The sequence below is a fragment of the Choloepus didactylus genome, chromosome 9 (assembly GCF_015220235.1).
Source record: "Choloepus didactylus isolate mChoDid1 chromosome 9, mChoDid1.pri, whole genome shotgun sequence".
Classification (NCBI taxonomy): Eukaryota; Metazoa; Chordata; class Mammalia; order Pilosa; family Megalonychidae; genus Choloepus; species Choloepus didactylus.
Genome location: NC_051315.1, coordinates 14794418 through 14813163, shown reverse-complemented (window position 1 = coordinate 14813163; position 18746 = coordinate 14794418). Strand labels below are relative to the sequence as shown.

General features: G+C 38.5%; 2 protein-coding genes across 10 annotated transcripts in view; both read right to left on the bottom strand.

The window, feature by feature from the left end:
* The window catches only part of C9H2orf76 (chromosome 9 C2orf76 homolog), a 132648-nt gene that overhangs the window by 51246 nt on the left and 62656 nt on the right, over positions 1 to 18746 (bottom strand). For all 9 annotated transcript variants that reach the window (XR_005218972.1, XM_037850543.1, XM_037850542.1 and 6 more), the window contains exon 6: positions 10624 to 10705. Coding sequence is in view for 8 of the 9 variants with exons in the window: in XM_037850543.1 (XP_037706471.1) it covers positions 10624 to 10705 (82 nt within the window). In the remaining variant the exon portion in view is untranslated. The remainder of the gene's footprint in view (positions 1 to 10623; positions 10706 to 18746) is intronic.
* Positions 1511 to 2407, bottom strand: LOC119544948 (40S ribosomal protein S4, X isoform-like). The gene is made up of 2 exons (XM_037850540.1): positions 1841 to 2407; positions 1511 to 1682 (listed from the first exon to the last, which is right to left on the bottom strand). Exons 1-2 carry the CDS (start codon positions 2370 to 2372, stop codon positions 1624 to 1626), a joined length of 591 nt encoding a protein of 196 aa, XP_037706468.1. The 5' UTR covers positions 2373 to 2407; the 3' UTR covers positions 1511 to 1623.

Genomic DNA, 18746 nt, shown 5'->3' with positions numbered 1-18746 from the left:
GAGAGACCATTGAAATGCTAACGACCTCCACCTGAGGGGTCTGTCTTCTCTAGGAGGAAAGGGGTGGGGCCCTTTCCATTCAGAACCAGACCCCAGAGCCTGGGGGAACACGGCCATACCTCCTCACACCAGTCAAGAATTATAGGCTAACAGGCGTCACCTGCTGGGCAGAAAAGCACAGTGACCCAAGGCATCAAAGGGTGGAGCAATTTTCTAAGACACACCTGCAGGGAAACCAGATACTGAATATTTCTTCCCTCTGGGACCTGAGCTTGTTCTGGTCTGGGAAAACCTGATTTGGATAATCAAGGAAACCATGCCTAGACAACAGAAAATTACAACCTACACTAAGAAAAACAAAGTTATGGCCCAGTCAAAGGAACAAACGTACACTTCAAGTGAGATACAGGAATTTAAACAACTAATGCTAAATCAATTCAAAAAGTTTAGAGAAGATATTGCAAAAGAGATAGAGGCTGTAAAGGAAGCACTGGACATGTATACGGCAGAAATCAAAAGTTCAAAATACCTACTAGTAGAATCTATGGAAATGAAAGGCACAACACAAGAGATGAAAGGCACAATGGAAACATACAACAGCAGATCTCAAGAGGCAGAAGAAAACACTCAGGAACTGGAGAACAAAACACCTGAAAGCCTACACGCAAAGAGCAGATGGAGAAAAGAATGAAAAAATATGAGCAACGTCTCTGGGAACTCAAGGATGAAACAAAGTACAATAATGTACGTATCATTGGTGTCCCAGAAGGAGAAGAGAAGGGAAAGGGGGCAGAAGCAATAACAGAGGAAATAATTAATGAAAATTTCCCATCTCTTCTGAAAGACATAAAATTACAAATCCAAGAAGCGCAGCGTACTCCAAACAGAAGAGATCTGAATAGGCCTACTCCAAGACACTTAATAATCAGATTATCAAATGTTAAAGACAGAAAGAATCCTGAAAGCAGCAAGAGAAAAGCAATCCATTACATACAAAGGAAGCTTAATAAGACTATGTGCGGATCTCTCAGCAGAAATCATGGAGGCAAGAAGGAAGTGGTGTGATATATTTAAGATACTGAAAGAGAAAAACCACCAACCAAGAATCCTGTATCCAGCAAAGCTGTCCTTCAAATATGTGGGAGAGCTCAAAATATTTTCTGACAAACAGACAATGAGAGACTTTGTGAACAAGACACCTGCCCTACAGGAAATACTAAAGGGAGCATTACAGGGTGATAGAAGACAGGAGTGTGTGGTTTGGCACACAATTTTGGGAGATGGTAGCACAACAATGTAAGTACACTGAACAAAGGTAACTATGAATACGGTTGAGAGAGGAAGATGGGGAGCATGTGAGACACCACAAGAAAGGAGGAAAGATAACGACTGGGACTGTGTAACTTGGTGAAATCTAGAGTATTCAACAATTGTGATAAAATGTACAAATATGTTCTTTTTTTTTTTTTTTTTTTTTTTTTTTTTTTTTTTTTTTTTTTTAATAATCACCCAGAAGGCAATTAATCATGCTTTATTATTAACCACAAAGAGTTCTCCATCCATTTCACCTAAAGATCATTTCACCCACTGCTCTGTTTGGCAGCCAGTCTCTTGTCTCTCTCTTCAGCAATTGTGAGGCGGATACCTTTTCCTCGGGGAAGAGAAATCCATGGCTTGTTGCCTTTGCCAATAACAAAAATGTTGGAAAGCCGGGTGGCAAAGCTGTTGCCATTGGCATCTTTCACATGAACCACATCAAAAGAGCCAGGATGCCTCTCTCTGTTGGTGATCACACCAATTCTTCCCAGATTAGCACCTCCAGTCACCATACACAGATTACCAGTATCGAACTTTATGAAATCGGTAATCTTGCCCGTCTCCAAATCAATTTGAATGGTGTCATTCACCTTGATGAGGGGATCAGGGTAGCGGATGGTACGGGCATCATGGGTCACCAGATGAGGGATTCCTTTTGTGCCTACAAAGATCTTCCTCACTTTGCACAACTTGTACTTGGCCTCCTCAGGTGTAATACGATGAACAGCAAAGCGACCCTTGGTATCATAAACCAGACGGAAATTCTCTCCAGTCTTGTCAATGCTGATGACATCCATAAAACCAGCAGGATAAGTTATATCAGTTCGGACCTTGCCATCAATCTTTATGAACCGCTGCATACAGATTTTCTTTACTTCATCTCCTGTCAGGGCATACTTAAGTCTGTTCCTTAAGAAGATGATGAGAGGGAGACATTCTCTCAGCTTATGGGGACCAGTGGATGGACGAGGAGCAAACACACCAGTCAGTTTGTCCAGCATCCAATGCTTTGGAGCTGCTACACGCTTCAAATGCTTCTTTGGACCACGAGCCATGGTTGCGCTAGCACAAATATGTTCTTTTACGAGGGAGAGCAAGCAAATGTCAACCTTGCAAGGTGTTAAAAATGGGGAGGCATTGGGGGAGGGATGCAATCAGCATAAACTAGAGACTGTAACTAATAGAATCATTGTATTATGCTTCCTTTAATGTAACAAAGGTGATATACCAAGGTGAATGCAGATAAGAGGGGGGATAGGGGAGGCATGTTAGACACTTGACATTGGTGGTATTGTCTGATTCTTTATTCTACTTTGATTTAAGGTTATTTTTCCTTTTGCTGCTTCCTAGCTGTCATTTTTTTGTTTCCTCTTTCTTTTGCCTCTCTACCTTCTATGACTCTCCCTCCTGCCCTGTGGAAGAAACGTAGATGCTCTTGCTTAGTATGAGCAGAATGTTCAATTAGGATGAACTTAAATGTTTGGAAATGAACAGGGGTGTTGGTAGCAAGATGTGAGAATAACTAACAGCGCTGAATGGTGTGTGAATGAGGTGGAAAGGGGAAGCTCAGAGTCATATATGTCACCAGAAGGAAAGTTGGAGGTCAAAAGATGGAAATGTATAAAACTGAATCCTATGGTGGGCAATGTCCATGATCAACTGTACAAATACTAGAAATCACTTCATGAACCAGAACAAATGTATGACAATACAATTAGAAGTTAATAATAGAGGGGCATATAGGGAAGAACTATATACGTATTACAAACTATATACTACAGTTAGTAGTATTTCAACATTTTTTCATAAACAGTAACAAACGTACTGTATCAATACTAGGAGTCAACAATTGAGGGGGGTTGGTTAGGGATAGGGGAGGTTTAGAGTTTCCTTTTCTTTTTTTTCTCTTTTCATCTTTCACTTTATTTCTTGTCTGGAGTAATGAAAAGTTTCTAAAAATTGAACAAAAATTAAGTGTGATGGATGCACAGCTGTGTGAGGGTACCCAGGGGCAAGTGATTGTACACTTTGGATCTTTGGATAATTGTATGGTATCTGAACAATCTCAATAAAAATGAAAAAAAAAGAAGAAGAAAAAAAAAAAGATAACTGGCTTTAGACAAATTTACCTGCCACAATATCTTTCCTAAACAAGAGAGGATTCAAAGGATAGTTCTTAGTAGAATGTAGCAAAATAAGGGAGATAAAACATCACTAAAAAAAGTCACATTACAAGCAAGTTCATTATTTAGGAGCATGAGTCCATAAAACTACAATTATTAATTACCAAAATCTTAGAGCAAAAAATCTTTAATTATTAAATAACAATTCTAGGCAAAATCTTCTTCCAGAAGGCAAATCATTTTCCTTGTTTATTTTAGTACTAAATTCACAAGTGAAAACTTCCAGCAACAACAGAAGTCGAATATCCCATGGGTATCTGCAGTGCAGACAGGGGGCCAGAGTATGAACTCGAGAATTTTTCCATGTTAGAAGAAATCTGCAAACAAGTTTCTTCCCCCTCACTACCCCCCCCATAGCCTTTCTTTTTCCTTCATGTCTCCTGCAGAAAAGTCAAAATGATAAATTTGTTCCATTAGTGTTATTCCCATGGCAACTGGGTGTGATATCAGAGTGACAGCTCTGCAGCAAGTTCAAGTGGTTAAAAGGAATAGAGTGATGACTTAGAATTTTTCTCTTAAATAGACGCTTTTAAAAACCAACAGGACACAGCACCAAGGGAGGGAAAATTCCCAAGAAAAATCACATGCTTCAGGTATCTCTTTTACAACTCTAGTCCCACTTAGAATTTTTTGTTGCCCTCCAGAGACCATCCTCTCCCTCCCACGGAGAGGCAGCACTGCCCAAGGCAACAAAGAATCAGACTTCAGGAGAGGACATGGCTCCGTCAGGGACGTGGAGTCACCTTGTGGCTGGGGGTGCGGAACTTGCCAGGGCAGACCTCGTGAAAAGGAGCTGAACCTGGTCAGTAATCTATGGCCTTAAAACAAGAGCCACAAAAAGAGAGCTCTGACTCTCACTCTTATGAGTGGCCCATCACACAAGTGAGTCTGAAACTAACGACAAGTCAACAACTCAATGTTTTAATAAACTCAAAACATGTGCCAATTCCCTTCTCAAGAATGGTTTCCAAATAATAAAATAACAAGTATTTTGAGGGGACCTTTTGCAAGCATTTTGCCAGATGCTTTACATATACGTTATTTTATTCAACCCTTATAACAACCCTCTGAAATAGGTTTACTTATTCCCCTTTTTACAGAAAATGAAACAAAAGTTCAGAGAGGATTATAGACGGTCAAAGCAAGTAATATGCAGAGCCTTCATTCAAATCAGTTTTCTCAACATTAAGAATGTATTCTCTTTTAAAGTTAGTTCCTTAAAATATAAGTAAAGCAAGAAGACTGCAGGAAAAAATGTTAAGTACCATAAGAACAAGAAGAAAACATGGAAAAGAAAGGAAAAAACCAATTACTGGCAATATCTCCCCAGAGAAGCTATTTCTAAAATTTTAGTGTTTAATCTTTTCTTCATATACACATGCAAAGATATAAATATATAAATTTTTAAACAATAATGGGGTCATAAACTACATTCTTATTTCCATCAAAGAAATAAAGCTCTACATCAATGATTTACTCACCACTCCTTTGAAGGCTGATCACAATCTCTGGGTAGTCAGAGTTTTGAGGAAACCCACCCCTATTTGCTCAGTAACAGAAATGACAGAAAGTTAAGAAAGTCTTAACTGAAAAAGTTTTACTGGTTAAACTGACCTACAGAAAGTCAGAGGGGATAGAACTTCCCCAACAGTGGTATCAGAGAGTATCTATCTAAATGTGAACTCCCCTAGATACTACTATTTTTTTTCATGTCCGCTAATCTGGTAATAATTGCTGCTTGCCCTAGTCACACAGATAGTAAGGGGCAGATTCAGCTTTTGAACCCAATCACTCTGGTTGTAGGCTCTAATACATGAACACTAGACCATACTTCATAAAGCAATATCTATTATAATGTACAGTTCTCTCATTACTAATAAGGTTGAACTTTTCTTCATAGGTTAACATTCTCCTGTCAATAGAATTTCTTGTTCATCTTTTTCATAGTAATTATGAGTTCTTTATAAAGCCACCTATTTATCCATCCTACATGCTGCAAACTTTTTTCATAGCTTGTTGCTTCCATTTCTTTTTAAAATCTTATTGTTAACATACATATAAAATAAAATTTGCCATTTTAACCATTTTTAAGTGTGTAATTCAGTGACATTAATTACATTCACGATGTTGCACTTCCATTATCATCCATCAACAAAACTTTTTTTCATCACCCCAAACGTGTTGCTTCTCTTTTTTTTTTTTTTTTTTTGCCATTTTTATTGAGATTGTTCAGATACCATACAATTATCCAAAGATCCAAAGTGTACAATCACTTGCCCCTGGGTACCCTCATACAGCTGTGCATCCATCACACTTAATTTTTGTTCAATTTTTAGAAACTTTTCATTACTCCAGACAAGAAATAAAGTGAAAGATGAAAAAAGAAAAAAAGAAAAGGAAACTCTAAACCTCCCCTATCCCTAACCAACCCCCCTCAATTGTTGACTCCTAGTATTGATACAGTACGTTTGTTACTGTTTATGAAAAAATGTTGAAATACTACTAACTGTAGTATATAGTTTGTAATAGGTATATAGTTCTTCCCTATATGCCCCTCTATTATTAACTTCTAATTGTATTGTCATACATTTGTTCTGGTTCATGAAGTGATTTCTAGTATTTTTACAGTTGATCATGGACATTGCCCACCATAGGATTCAGTTTTATACATTCCCATCTTTTAACCTCCAACTTTCCTTCTGGTGACATATATGACTCTGAGCTGCCCCTTTCCACCTCATTCACACACCATTCGGCGCTGTTAGTTATTCTCACATCTTGCTACCAACACCCCTGTTCATTTCCAAACATTTAAGTTCATCCTAATTGAACATTCTGCTCATACTAAGCAAGAGCATCTACATTTCTTCCACAAGGCAGGAGGGAGAGTCAAAGAAGGTAGAGAGGCAAAAGAAAGAGGAAGCAAAAAAATGACAGCTAGGAAGCAGCAAAAGGAAAAATAACCTTAAATCAAAGTAGAATAAAGAATCAGACAATACCACCAATGTCAAGTGTCTAACATGCCTCCCCTATACCCCCCTCTTATCCGCATTCACTTTGGTATATCACCTTTGTTACATTAAAGGAAGCATAATACAATGATTCTATTAGTTACAGTCTCTAGTTTATGCTGATTGCATTCCTCCCCCAATGCCTCCCCATTTTTAACACCTTGCAAGGTTGACATTTGCTTGTTCTCCCTCATAAAAGAACATATTTGTACATTTTATCACAATTGTTGAATACTCTAGATTTCACCAAGTTACACAGTCCCAGTCTTTATCTTTCCTCCTTTCTTGTGGTGTCTCACATGCTCCCCATCTCTCTCTCTCAACCGTATTCATAGTTACCTTTGTTCAGTGTACTTACATTGTTGTGCTACCATCTCCCAAAACTGTGTTCCAAACTACACACTCCTGTCTTCTATCACCCTGTAGTGCTCCCTTTAGTATTTCCTGTAGGGCAGGTGTCTTGTTCACAAAGTCTCTCATTGTCTGTTTGTCAGAAAATATTTTGAGCTCTCCCTCATATTTGAAGGACAGCTTTGCTGGATACAGGATTCTTGGTTGGCGGTTTTTCTCTTTCAGTATCTTAAATATATCACACCACTTCCTTCTTGCCTCCATGATTTCTGCTGAGAGATCCGCACATAGTCTTATTAAGCTTCCTTTGTATGTAATGGATTGCTTTTCTCTTGCTGCTTTCAGGATTCTCTCTTTGTCTTTGACATTTGATAATCTGATTATTAAGTGCCTGGTATAGGCCTCTTCATATCTCTTCTGTTTGGAGTATGCTGCGCTTCTTGGATCTGTAATTTTATGTCTTTCATAAGACATAGGAAATTTTCATTAATTATTTCCTCTATTATTGCTTCTGCCCCCTTTCCCTTCTCTTCTCCTTCTGGGACACCAATGATACGTACATTACTGTACTTTGTTTCATCCTTGAGTTTCCGGAGACGTTGCTCATATTTTTTCATTCTTTTCTCCATCTGCTCCTTTGCGTGTAGGCTTTCAGGTGTTTTGTTCTCCAGTTCCTGAGTGTTTTCTTCTGCCTCTTGAGATCTGCTGTTGTATGTTTCCATTGTGTCTTTCATCTCTTGTGTTGTGCCTTTCATTTCCATAGATTCTACTAGTAGGTTTTTTGAACTTTTGATTTCTGCCGTATACATGTCCAGTTCTTCCTTTACAGCCTCTATCTCTTTTGCAATATCGTCTCTAAACTTTTTGAATTGATTTAGCATTAGTTGTTTAAATTCCTGTATCTCACTTGAAGTGTACGTTTGTTCCTTTGACTGGGCCATAACTTTGTTTTTCTTAGTGTAGGCTGTAATTTTCTGTTGTCTAGGCATGGTTTCCTTGGTTATCCAAATCGGGTTTTCTCAGACCAGAACAGGTTCAGGTCCCAGAGGGAAGAAATATTCAGTATCTGGTTTCCCTGAGGGTGTGTCTTAGAAAATTGCTCCACCCTTTGATGCCTTGGGTCACTGTGCTTTTCTGCCCAGCAGGTGACACCTGTTAGCCTATAATTCTTGACTGGTGTGAGGAGGTATGGCCGTGTTCCCCCAGGCTCTGGGGTCTGGTTCTGTATGGAAAGGGCCCCACCCCTTTCCTCCTAGAGAAGACAGACCCCTCAGGTGGAGGTCATTAGCATTTCAATGGTCTCTCTTTCTGCTTGTGCTGTCTCCACCCTTCCCAGAGTCACAGCCCTGGAAACTGAAAATGACTGGGGCTTTCTCCACTGAGCCAAAAAAGAAACAGATAGTCCCCTTCAGACCCAGTCCAAGGCAACCCTCCGGCTCTCCCAGGTCAGTCATCACCCAAAGCCTCTGTCTGTTTTTTGGGGCTGCGTACCTGTAGTGAGCAGTTCACACTCGCTACTTAAAACCCCAGTTGGAGCTCAGCTGAGCTGTATTCGCTTGCTGGGAGAGAGCTTCTCTCTGGCACCACGAGGCTTTGCAGCTCAGGCTATGGGGGAGGGGGTCTCCCGACCTGGTTCCGCAGGTTTTACTTACAGATTTTATGCTGTGTTCTTGGGCATTCCTCCCAATTCAGGTTGGTGTATGATGAGTGGATGGTCTCGTTTGTCCCCCCGCAGTTATTCTGGATTATTTACTAGTTGTTTCTGGTTTTTTGTAGTTGTTCCAGGGGGACTACTTAGCTTCCACTCCTCTCTATGCCGCCATCTTGCCCGACTCCCTGCTTCTCTTTTAACTGTTTACATTTTTTAGTTTTTATGTGCTCAAATCTACAGCTTCTACACCTTATGTTTCTACTTTTGAGGTCATGCTTAGAAAGCTCCTCTTCCAAAAGGTTACAAAACTATTCATCTACATTTTCTTCTATCATTTACAGTTTTATTTTTTACATTTTAACATTTATTTCATCTAGAATAAAGACTGAGATAAGCATTTAACTTTTCTCTTCCCAAATGGTTGGGCAATGGCCCAACGTTATTTTCTGACTAATTAATTCTTTCCCCACTCATTTGAGACATCAATATTCTGAAGTCTTATCTTCTTTTTTTTTTTCTATTTTTGTAGTTTGTTTTTGGGTTTTCTGGTCTGTTCCATGCACGTATATATCACTTACTGCATCAATTCCAGTCTGTCACATTTATTATAGCTTATTATAAAGCTTTAACAACAATTAGGGCTAAGTTCTAGGTGCCACCTGCCTCACTTACATCAGTACCACCTGCTGAGAGCATTCAAAGGAATTAATGCCAAATTCAAAAATGTTTTTTAAATAATAACAGTCAGACATGTATTAATAATGTAGAAAGAATCTAATTCTAGCAATTAGCATAGACTTAGAGAAAACAAGTCGATGGATTTCATAACATACTTTTTTTTAAAACATCTCTATTTCAGGAATTCACTTGAGTCATACGTGTCATTCATAAGTGAATTCCTGAATGAAGGGCCAATATGTGACCACAACATGGATGAACCTTGAAACCAGCATGCTAAGTGAAAGAATTATACACAAAAGGCCACATTTTGTTATGCTTCAGTTTAATGAAATACCCAGAGTAGGAAAATCCATAAAGACATAAAGTGGGTTTGCGGCTACCAGGGATTTAGGGATTAACTGTTGATGGGCATGGGGTTTCTTTTTCGAGTGATGAAAATGTTTTGGAATTAAATAGTGGTGATGGTTGCACAACTCTGTGAAAATATTAAAAACCAATGACCTACACACTATAGACAGGCAAATTTTAGTTTGTGAATTATATACCAATGAGCTGTTTTCTTTAAAAAAAAAAAGGAAAAAAGTGAATTTCTGATATTCGTGATTAAAATAACTCACTAGAACACCTGTCAAAAAGACTGAAGGCTTCCTAATATGGAGCCCACTTAAGACTCTTCCTTAACCAACACATACAAATAATTATAAAATGAATGTGACTTATGGTGTTCAGCGTATCTGCTGACCACAAAGACATGTCAGAGGCATAAAGTCTTGAACCACTCAGACATCTCTTAAAATCATCCTTCCCTCTTATTGTCAGATTATCTCAAGGTATAAGTAGAATTAGAGTGACATCTAATGGTCACAAAGCAAGTCACAGAGCATTTCTTTAAAACAGAACCGCATGCTTATTCCAGGTGGAAAGGCTAAATCAGGGAATTTTTCTCCCACACACACTGGGCTCCTATTTTAATATGATGATTTAGTCAGCCCTGAGTGATGGAGAGGACCTCAGAAACCACGCCGTGTGTTATACCAGCGACATCTCATTTCATTATCCCACTTTGGTCCTACCAGGCCCATTTCTCTCCAACCACGGGTTCAAATGATGCTGATAAGAGGCCAGCAGATATGGTACTAATAACCTGTCAATCACATAGAATAACCCTCAGCGGAATTCCGAGCGTCCCTTCTGAAAAGAACAATTTGCATTCTGAACATTTGGAGAGCAGATATCTCCTGCCCTCAGACAAATGATTTGAATGTCCATCATTCTCTCCCCCTCCTCAGAATAATTATCAGGTAGTGTAAAGAGCACCAAGGATAGCATTTACTTTGCAGTGAACTCAACAAATATAATCAGCCAGGCATTGCCAATAGGCCAGGAAAACACGTGCCCACTGTAGCAATGGCCAGGCGCCCTCTCTCACCAATTCCAGCTGCTTTCATCGTGCTGTTGTCTTTTAACAAGAGCTTGTCATCATCTTCCAAACTCAACACGAGTTCATTTGTCTAAAAAAGATAATAAATTTGCATTTTATTAGTACGTATATGTGCTTCCTATTTGGTAAGACCTTCCAAAGACATAAGAGTTGTTACTCCACGTGACAGCCATAATCTAACGGGGGAAGTGAACCAGTACAATATCCACCAAGTAGTTATTCAGTCTACACACTACGTGAAGCCTGGGGAGACAGGGCCACAGAAAGGAGTTTGGAGTCAGATCTGGGGACAAACACAGGCTCCCCAATAACCAGCTGCCTGTTCTTAACAAATTATGTAACTGCTCCAAGACTCAATTTCCTCATCTGTGAAGAGGGGGAAATGGTATTTCTTCCCCACTGCCTTGTGGTGAGGAAGAAATGAGATGAGGGACAGAAATCTCTTAGCCAAGTGTGTCCCTAGGAGGCACTCCCTATGTTGGCTGCTATTGTTGCTGCCACTGTCATTGTGTCACCTTCTCATCTCATCCTCACGATGATCCACAAGGAGTCAGGGGTAAGGGACAGCCTGGGTTACTTGGCTAGCAGCAGTGGAGCTGAGATTCTAGCTCTGACCAGTCTGACTTCCAAGAGAAGCAAGTTTACCCCAGAAGGCGAGAAGTCCACATATCTAAAGATCTTGCCCCAAGTTAATAAACATTTGGCTCCATGTCACAGTACCTGTAATATTTTTCAATGTGATTTGGGGTGAGGTGACAAGCTTGCTCTCCAATGATACACACGGTACCAGTTTGTATATATTATGTCCCCCAGAAAAAGCCATGTTCTTTGATGCAATCTTGTGGGGGCTGACCTATTAGTGGGGATTAAGTTGGAACGTTTGGATTGGGTTGTTTCCATGAAAATGCACCCCACCCAACTGTGGGTGGTAACTCTGATTGGATAATTTCCATGGAGGTGTGGCCCCACCCATTCAGCATGGGCCTTGATTAGCTTACTGGAGCACCATATAAGCTCAGACAGAAGGAGCGAGCTTGCTACAGCCAAGAGGGACACTTTGAGGAATGCACAGAAGCTGAGAGGAGCTGCAGATGACAAACAGTTTGAAGACAGCCGTTGAAAGCAGACTCTTGCTCCGGAGAAGCTAAGAGAGGACAAATGCCCCAAGAGCAACTACGAGTGACATTTTTGAGGAACTGCAGCCTAGAGAGAAACGTCCTGGGAGAAAGCCATTTTGAAACCAGAACTTCCCAGCTAATGTGCCTTCCCAGCTAACACAGGTTTTCCAGATGCCATTGGCCATCCTCCAGTGAAGTTACCCGATTGTTGATGTGTTACTTTGGACACTTCATGGCCTTAAGACTGTAACTGTATAACCAAATAAACCCCCTTTATAAAGGCCAATCCATTTCTGGCGTTTTCCATTCCGGCAGTATTAACAAACCAGAACACCCACCAATCCAGTTAAACATCAGAAACATAGGAGAAAATTATGTGTTGATATCTGATCTGAAATAGCACATACAGGCAACTACTAGTGGGGCACACAGGAATATCTGTCATCCAGAATGTCAGTACTTAGCAATATATTCTGTCTAGAATATGATGGAGAGAGACAATGGAAAGGGCTCTCAGCAGCCCCAAAGGCCATGCTCCACAGTTCATGGACCTCATTCAATAGAGAGCACAGGGGCTCCAACTCCAGAACATATAAAATTTTAAAAATAAATTATTTTTAAAAATTTAGAATATATACTCATGACATAAAATTCTGGAAGTACAAAATAGGGGTAGAGAATGAAAAGTAAGTCTCCCCTCAACCCCTATCCACCAGCTACCTAGTTGTCCTGCAGAGAAGCTTTTCCTAATCCTTGTGTATCCACAAACTGTCTTGGTACTTGCATGTGCAGTCAAAGATGCATATGCAAACTTTTTTTCACAGGAATAGTAACATATTACAAACTTTGTTCTAACACCTTACATTTTTTTCTTTAAAAAGACAGCTTGAAACCATCCCACATCAGTAAGCACTGCCTCATTCTTTATCAATACTGCAGGCATGTTCCACTGAAGGATGTGCTATCATTTGTTTTATCAGTCCCTACTGATGGACATTTAGGTCGACTCCAATCTTTCGCTACCATAAACAATCCTGCAGTGAATATCCTTGAACATTTATCAGTTTACACATGTGCAAGTTTTATCTGTTAGAGAAATCCTACAAATTGAACTGTTGAGTCAGAGGATAGGTGCAATTTTTATTTTGACAGATGTAGCCAAATTACTCTGCAGAAACACTGTACCAACTTACTCTAACACTACCAATCACCCAGAATACCTGATCCCTGTATCATCACCAACATTGGTTATCATCCAAACCTGCCAAGCTGAAAGATGGTAGATTAACTACAGTCTTAATTTGTATTTATTTTATTATGAGGAAGGTTGCAGATATTTCCTGCACAGATCTTTGACTTAGTTTCCCTTTTTCTTTCTTTTAATGGAATTGGAACATATCTTTACGATCTTTACATTAAGGAAATTAAGTCTTTTCTGTAATATGTTAGAAAACTTTTCCCCCAGTTTTTATTTGTTCCTTGATTTTTCTTATACTTTGTTTTTTCCTTTTAACTAGGAGGTGCTAAATGAATTTTATTGAATAAATAAGTAAATGAAGTAAAATATATCTATCTTTTATGGTTTCTGGGTTTTCTATCATAGTTAGAAAGACCTTCCCCATACCAAGATTATTTTTAAAATTCCATATTTTCTTCAAAAATTTAATAAATTTCATTCTTTTAAACTCTTTTATTATGCAGAGTTTGAAACACACGATATATACAAAATAGCATAATGAAACACCCATATACTCATCACCCAGCTTCAACAAATCATTAGCTCACATTCAGGCTCTTCCATCTCTACCACCATCCGTGGGTTTCTTTTTTTTTTCTATTTAATTAAATCATTAATCCATTTGGTATTTATTTTGGTATCAAGCAAAGGATATGGACTCAATTGTTCTCTAAATGTCTACCCAGTTGTCCCAACACCATTTACTGAATTCTCCATCTTTTCCTCGAGGGTCTGAAATGACATATTTACTACACACTAAATTTTCACATTTATTTGGGTCTACTTTTTTTTAAAATTCAGTTTTATTGAGATATATTCACATATCATACAATCATCTGTGGTGTATACTCAGCTGTTCACAGTACCATCATAGTTGTGCATTCGTCAACGGAATCTACTTTTTGAACATTTTCCTTATACCAGAAAAAGTAAAAATAAGAAGAAAAAATAAAAGTAAAAAAAGAACACCCAAATCATCCCACCCCCTCCTACCCTATTTTCATTTAGTTTTTGTACCAATTTTTCTACTAATCCATCCATACACTGGATAAAGGGAGTGTGATCCATAAGGCTTTCACAATCACACTGTCACTCCTTGTAAGCTACATTATTATACAATCATCTTTAAGAGTCAAGACTACTAGGTTGCAGTTTGATAGTTTCAGGTATTTACTGCTAGCTATTCCAATACATTAAAACCTAAAAAGTGTTATCTATATAGTATGTAAGAATGTCCACCAGAGTGACCTCTCAACTCCATTTGAAATCTCTCAGCCACTGAAGCTTTATTTCTTTTCATTTCACATCCCTCTTTTGGTCAAGAAGATGTCCTCAATCCCATAATGCCAGGTCCAGATTCATCCCTGGGAGTCATATCCTGCATTCCCAGGGAGATTCACACCCCTGGGAGTCAGGTCCCACGTGGGGGGGGGGGGGGCAGTGAGTTCACCTGCCGAGGTGGCTTAGCTAGAGAGAGAGAAGCCACATCTGAGCAACAAAAACGTCCTCAGGGGGAGACTCTTATGCACAATCATAAGCAGGTTTAGCCTCTCCTTTGCAGTAACAAGCTTCATAAGGGCAAGTCCCAAGATCACCAAACCACCAGTTCCTCAATGTTTGTGAGAACATCAGCAACAATCCAAGTGAGGAAGCCCAACACATTTGCATTTTCCGCCAGTTCCTCAGGGGGGCCCTGCATATATATTTTTATTGTCTGCCCAAATTACTTTGGGATATGTCACTATTTCACACTAACTTGTACAAACCTACCAGGTCTCACTTCCTATTAAAAGTTCCATGTAATTATGATATTTGGACAAACTGTGAGTTAAATTGTTTAGGAAATATAGATCCTGCACCAACTAAACATCTCTTCCCTTGGTGTCACATGGAATTTGAAGTTTTAAAACACAGTCAGTATAGTCCTTTACCCTCTGGTCTGATTTGCCCCAGTCCTAACCAGATCTGCTTCATTCATATTTCTAACTGAAGTCTGGATGCATTTTCAGCTTTTTTTTAAACAGTGCTGTATGCGCTAATACTGACATTCATATCTGCCAAGTTCTAGCTCTGAGTTTCAGGTGTCACACAGATACTCAGTCTACTTTTGAGCTTTTAATTCTCTGCCACTGAACTATTTTAATTACTGTATTTTTATAAGGTGTCTTAATAAGTGATAAGGGTTAGTCAACCTCATTTATCTTCTTCTTCAGAATTTTCCTGACTATTCTTGGTTATTTATTTGTGCATATGAATTTTATAATCAGCTTCTTTAGTTTATATATTTATATAAGCATCCATTGTTAGTATTCTAATTTGCAAATTAACTAAGAGAAAAATGACATCTTTATGTTGTTGCATCTTCTTATCTAAAATATCCTTTGTATTTCCATTTAAGTATTATTTTAGATCCCTCACAGACTGTTTTACATTTTTTAAATTGAGGTATAATTTCATGCAATACAATGCACAAATCCTGAGAGTTGAATTCAATGAATGTGGACAACTGAATACCCTCAGTAGTATTTTAAAATTTTCTTCTTACTGAAATAACTCTGGAAGAATTTTCAAGAAATGAGAAATATTCTTTGCCTGTGCAGAGAGGAACTAGGTGGCTGAAGGATGGGGTGACAGGGAAACATTTTTACCCATTGGTATCCTTTGAATCCATCTTGAGTTAATTTTTCTTTATGACATGAGATAGGGGTCCCCCTTTATTCTTTTGCATATAGACATCCAGTTTTCTCAGCACCATTTGTTGAAGAGACTATTCTTTCCCCACTGAGTATACTTGGCACTCTAGTCAAAAATCAACTGACCTTCTCTCTCTCTAAGCCCGCTTGGCAGGGGAACTCACTACATGGGACTTGACTCCCAGGGCTATAAATCCCCCTGGCAACTTGGGACATGACTCCCGGGGATGAGCCTGGACCCGGCATCGTGGGATTGAGAAAATCTTGACCAAAAGGGGGATGTGAAATGAAACAAAATAAAGTTTCAGTGGCTGAGAGATTTCAAATGGAGTCGAGACATTATACTGGAGGGCATTTTTATGCACTATGTGAATATCTCTTTTTAGCTTTTAGTGAATTGGAATAGCCAGAAGGAAATACCTGAAACTGTTAAACTGCAACCCTGTAGCCTTGACTCTTGAAGATGATTATACAACCATGTAGCTTACACAGTGTGATTGTGTGATTGTGAAAATCTTGTGGCTCACACTCCCTTTATCCAATGTATGGATGGATGAGTAGAAAAATGGGGACAAAAACTAAATGAAAAATAGAGTGGGATTGGGAGGATGGAATGCTTTAGGTGTTCTTTTTTTACTTTTATTTTTATTCTTATTTTTATTCTTCCTGCTGTAAGGAAAATGTTCAAAATTGATTGTGGTAATGAATGTACAACTACAAGATGGTACTGTGAACAAATGATTATACACTGTGGATGACTGTATGGTATGTGAATATATCTCAATAAAAGTGAATTTAAAAAATTCTTCTTAAAGATTTTGCAAATTTCTTATAAAATTTATTCCAGGGTGTGACTTCTTTTTATATACTTGTAGCAAGTACAGCTATCTAGTTTCCAAACTCACAACATATAAGCTAGAAATTAAAAGAGGAATAGCTAGGTATGAGAGTCTGGCATACTGACAGCAATGAAAAGTTCAGCCACTAGTCCGAGATAGAAAAACCAAAAATTAACTTAAAAAGTTTAGCAATCCTGACCATTTAAAATAGGGACAAACAGCCATGAATATCACAATGGATAATGAAGACATCACTAGTGTACAGTCCAGTTCAATAACTTTTCTGATATAGAAAAGTTAACTCAGGCTCAATCCACACCATTCAGTAAAGCAGTGATTTGTAGATCACACTTCTTTGAAGGATGCTAAGACACACGGTGGTTAAAATTTTCATCATTTTATACATATATATATATTATATATAATGATTATATATATTTATATTTCTACCAAATGACTTCACAAGTTTTCACAGCCTTCATTTTCCAGGAGACTGGAATGAAGTGTTTTAGATAAAATTTTCAAGATGACTCAGGACTATTGAATGATAATTAAATTGCCAGGATAATGAAGACTAGACACATACCAAAGTTTTCCTTTCAAATCTTTTCCATCAAAATCATTCTGACTTTACAATCCATGATACATGTACACACACACACACATTTTCCTGATAACCAGAAACCACAGTACGGTAATTATTTGCACTGTACTGCTGATTAACTCACGCAACAAACACTTAGCTCATTGTCCAAACAAGAGGCTCTGGTGGGAGGACATCCAGATAGCCTTTTGATTGTAGAGATGAGAAGAAATTTCTGAGGACAATTGGTAATTGCAATTTAAAAAGTCTCCAAAACTCAGAAGATTGGAAGATAGAGGAAATGCCTTCTGTGCAGGAGCTGACTGAAGACACAAGGGCTATTTGGAAGTCTCTCCCTCTGGTTGGGAAGGGAACTAAAATGACAGCGGTGCTGCAAAACTGACAGACAAGGCCAGCATTGCTACAGGCCCTGCAGACATGGAGAAGATGAAGGGACAGCAGTCGTTGGAAATGAGAAAAATGTCTGGGAGTTGGAGAGGGCACAAATGAGGACATGTGAAGTTTTCCTGAAGTTTTAAACTATACCTGTAAAAATACATTGAACTCTTACAAGTAGATAAATAATACAGATTCCTACATTCATCATGAGGCTTCAGAGTAATATCAGAATCAGTAATTAAAAGACTCCATATAAAATAAAAACAAACAACAACAAAAATAAATAAATAATAAAAGACTCCATAGATACTAGAATCATAAGGCAATACATATTAAATAAATGTGGTTTAAATAAAATAAACAATACATAACTGTATAAGGCACAAGGGATTATTAAATTATGTAAATTTGCAAAAATTATTCCTAAATAAATATCCATAAGGGCTCATATATGTACACAAGACATCCATATATGTGTGTGTGATTATCATTAGACAGGTTAATATCACATTACTTACAATGACAAGATAATTGATGAAATGAACTGTGCACTGAGGAAATGACCCTAAATGAAGCAAACAGAATCAAGAGATGGAAAGTATAAACAGGAGGTTGAAAAATATGGATAGAGTAAAAGGGTCTAACATATGCTTTTCATAGTTTATGTGGAGATTACAGTGTAAAAGAAAAGCAATATCCTAAGATCTAAGGGACTAAGAAATTTCCAGAACTAATTAAATAACCCATACCTCAGATTTATTAAATCCACACCAGCATATCTCAAGCAGGAAATCCACATCTAGGACATACCTAGACACCTACACTGAAGCTAGAGAATATCACATGCAAAGGAAAGTTTATGAAAACATCAGCAAGACAAAGGAGAGACAAAATTTACTGACAGTCGACTTTTCCACAGAAACAATAAAATTCAGGTAAGAGTGAAATAAAGTCTTTGAAGACTTGATGTTGGAGCAACACAGCCCAGCCCTGAAGGCCATCCAGGATTGACAGGTACAAAGAGCCGTTCTACAACACTGACACGTGGGACCTGCTTCTTAACTGAGCTGTCCCTCTCCTGTCTGAGATGTGTCACTTTGGGCTGTATGGGCAATAGAGACTGGGAAGTTCCAAGGAGCCATGGATGGGTTAATCTATACCTAACTGATTGTAGACGCTGTTGTATAATGAAGAGAGCAGACTCAGTAGAGGATGAAGTGTCTAAGCCTGATCACCTGATCA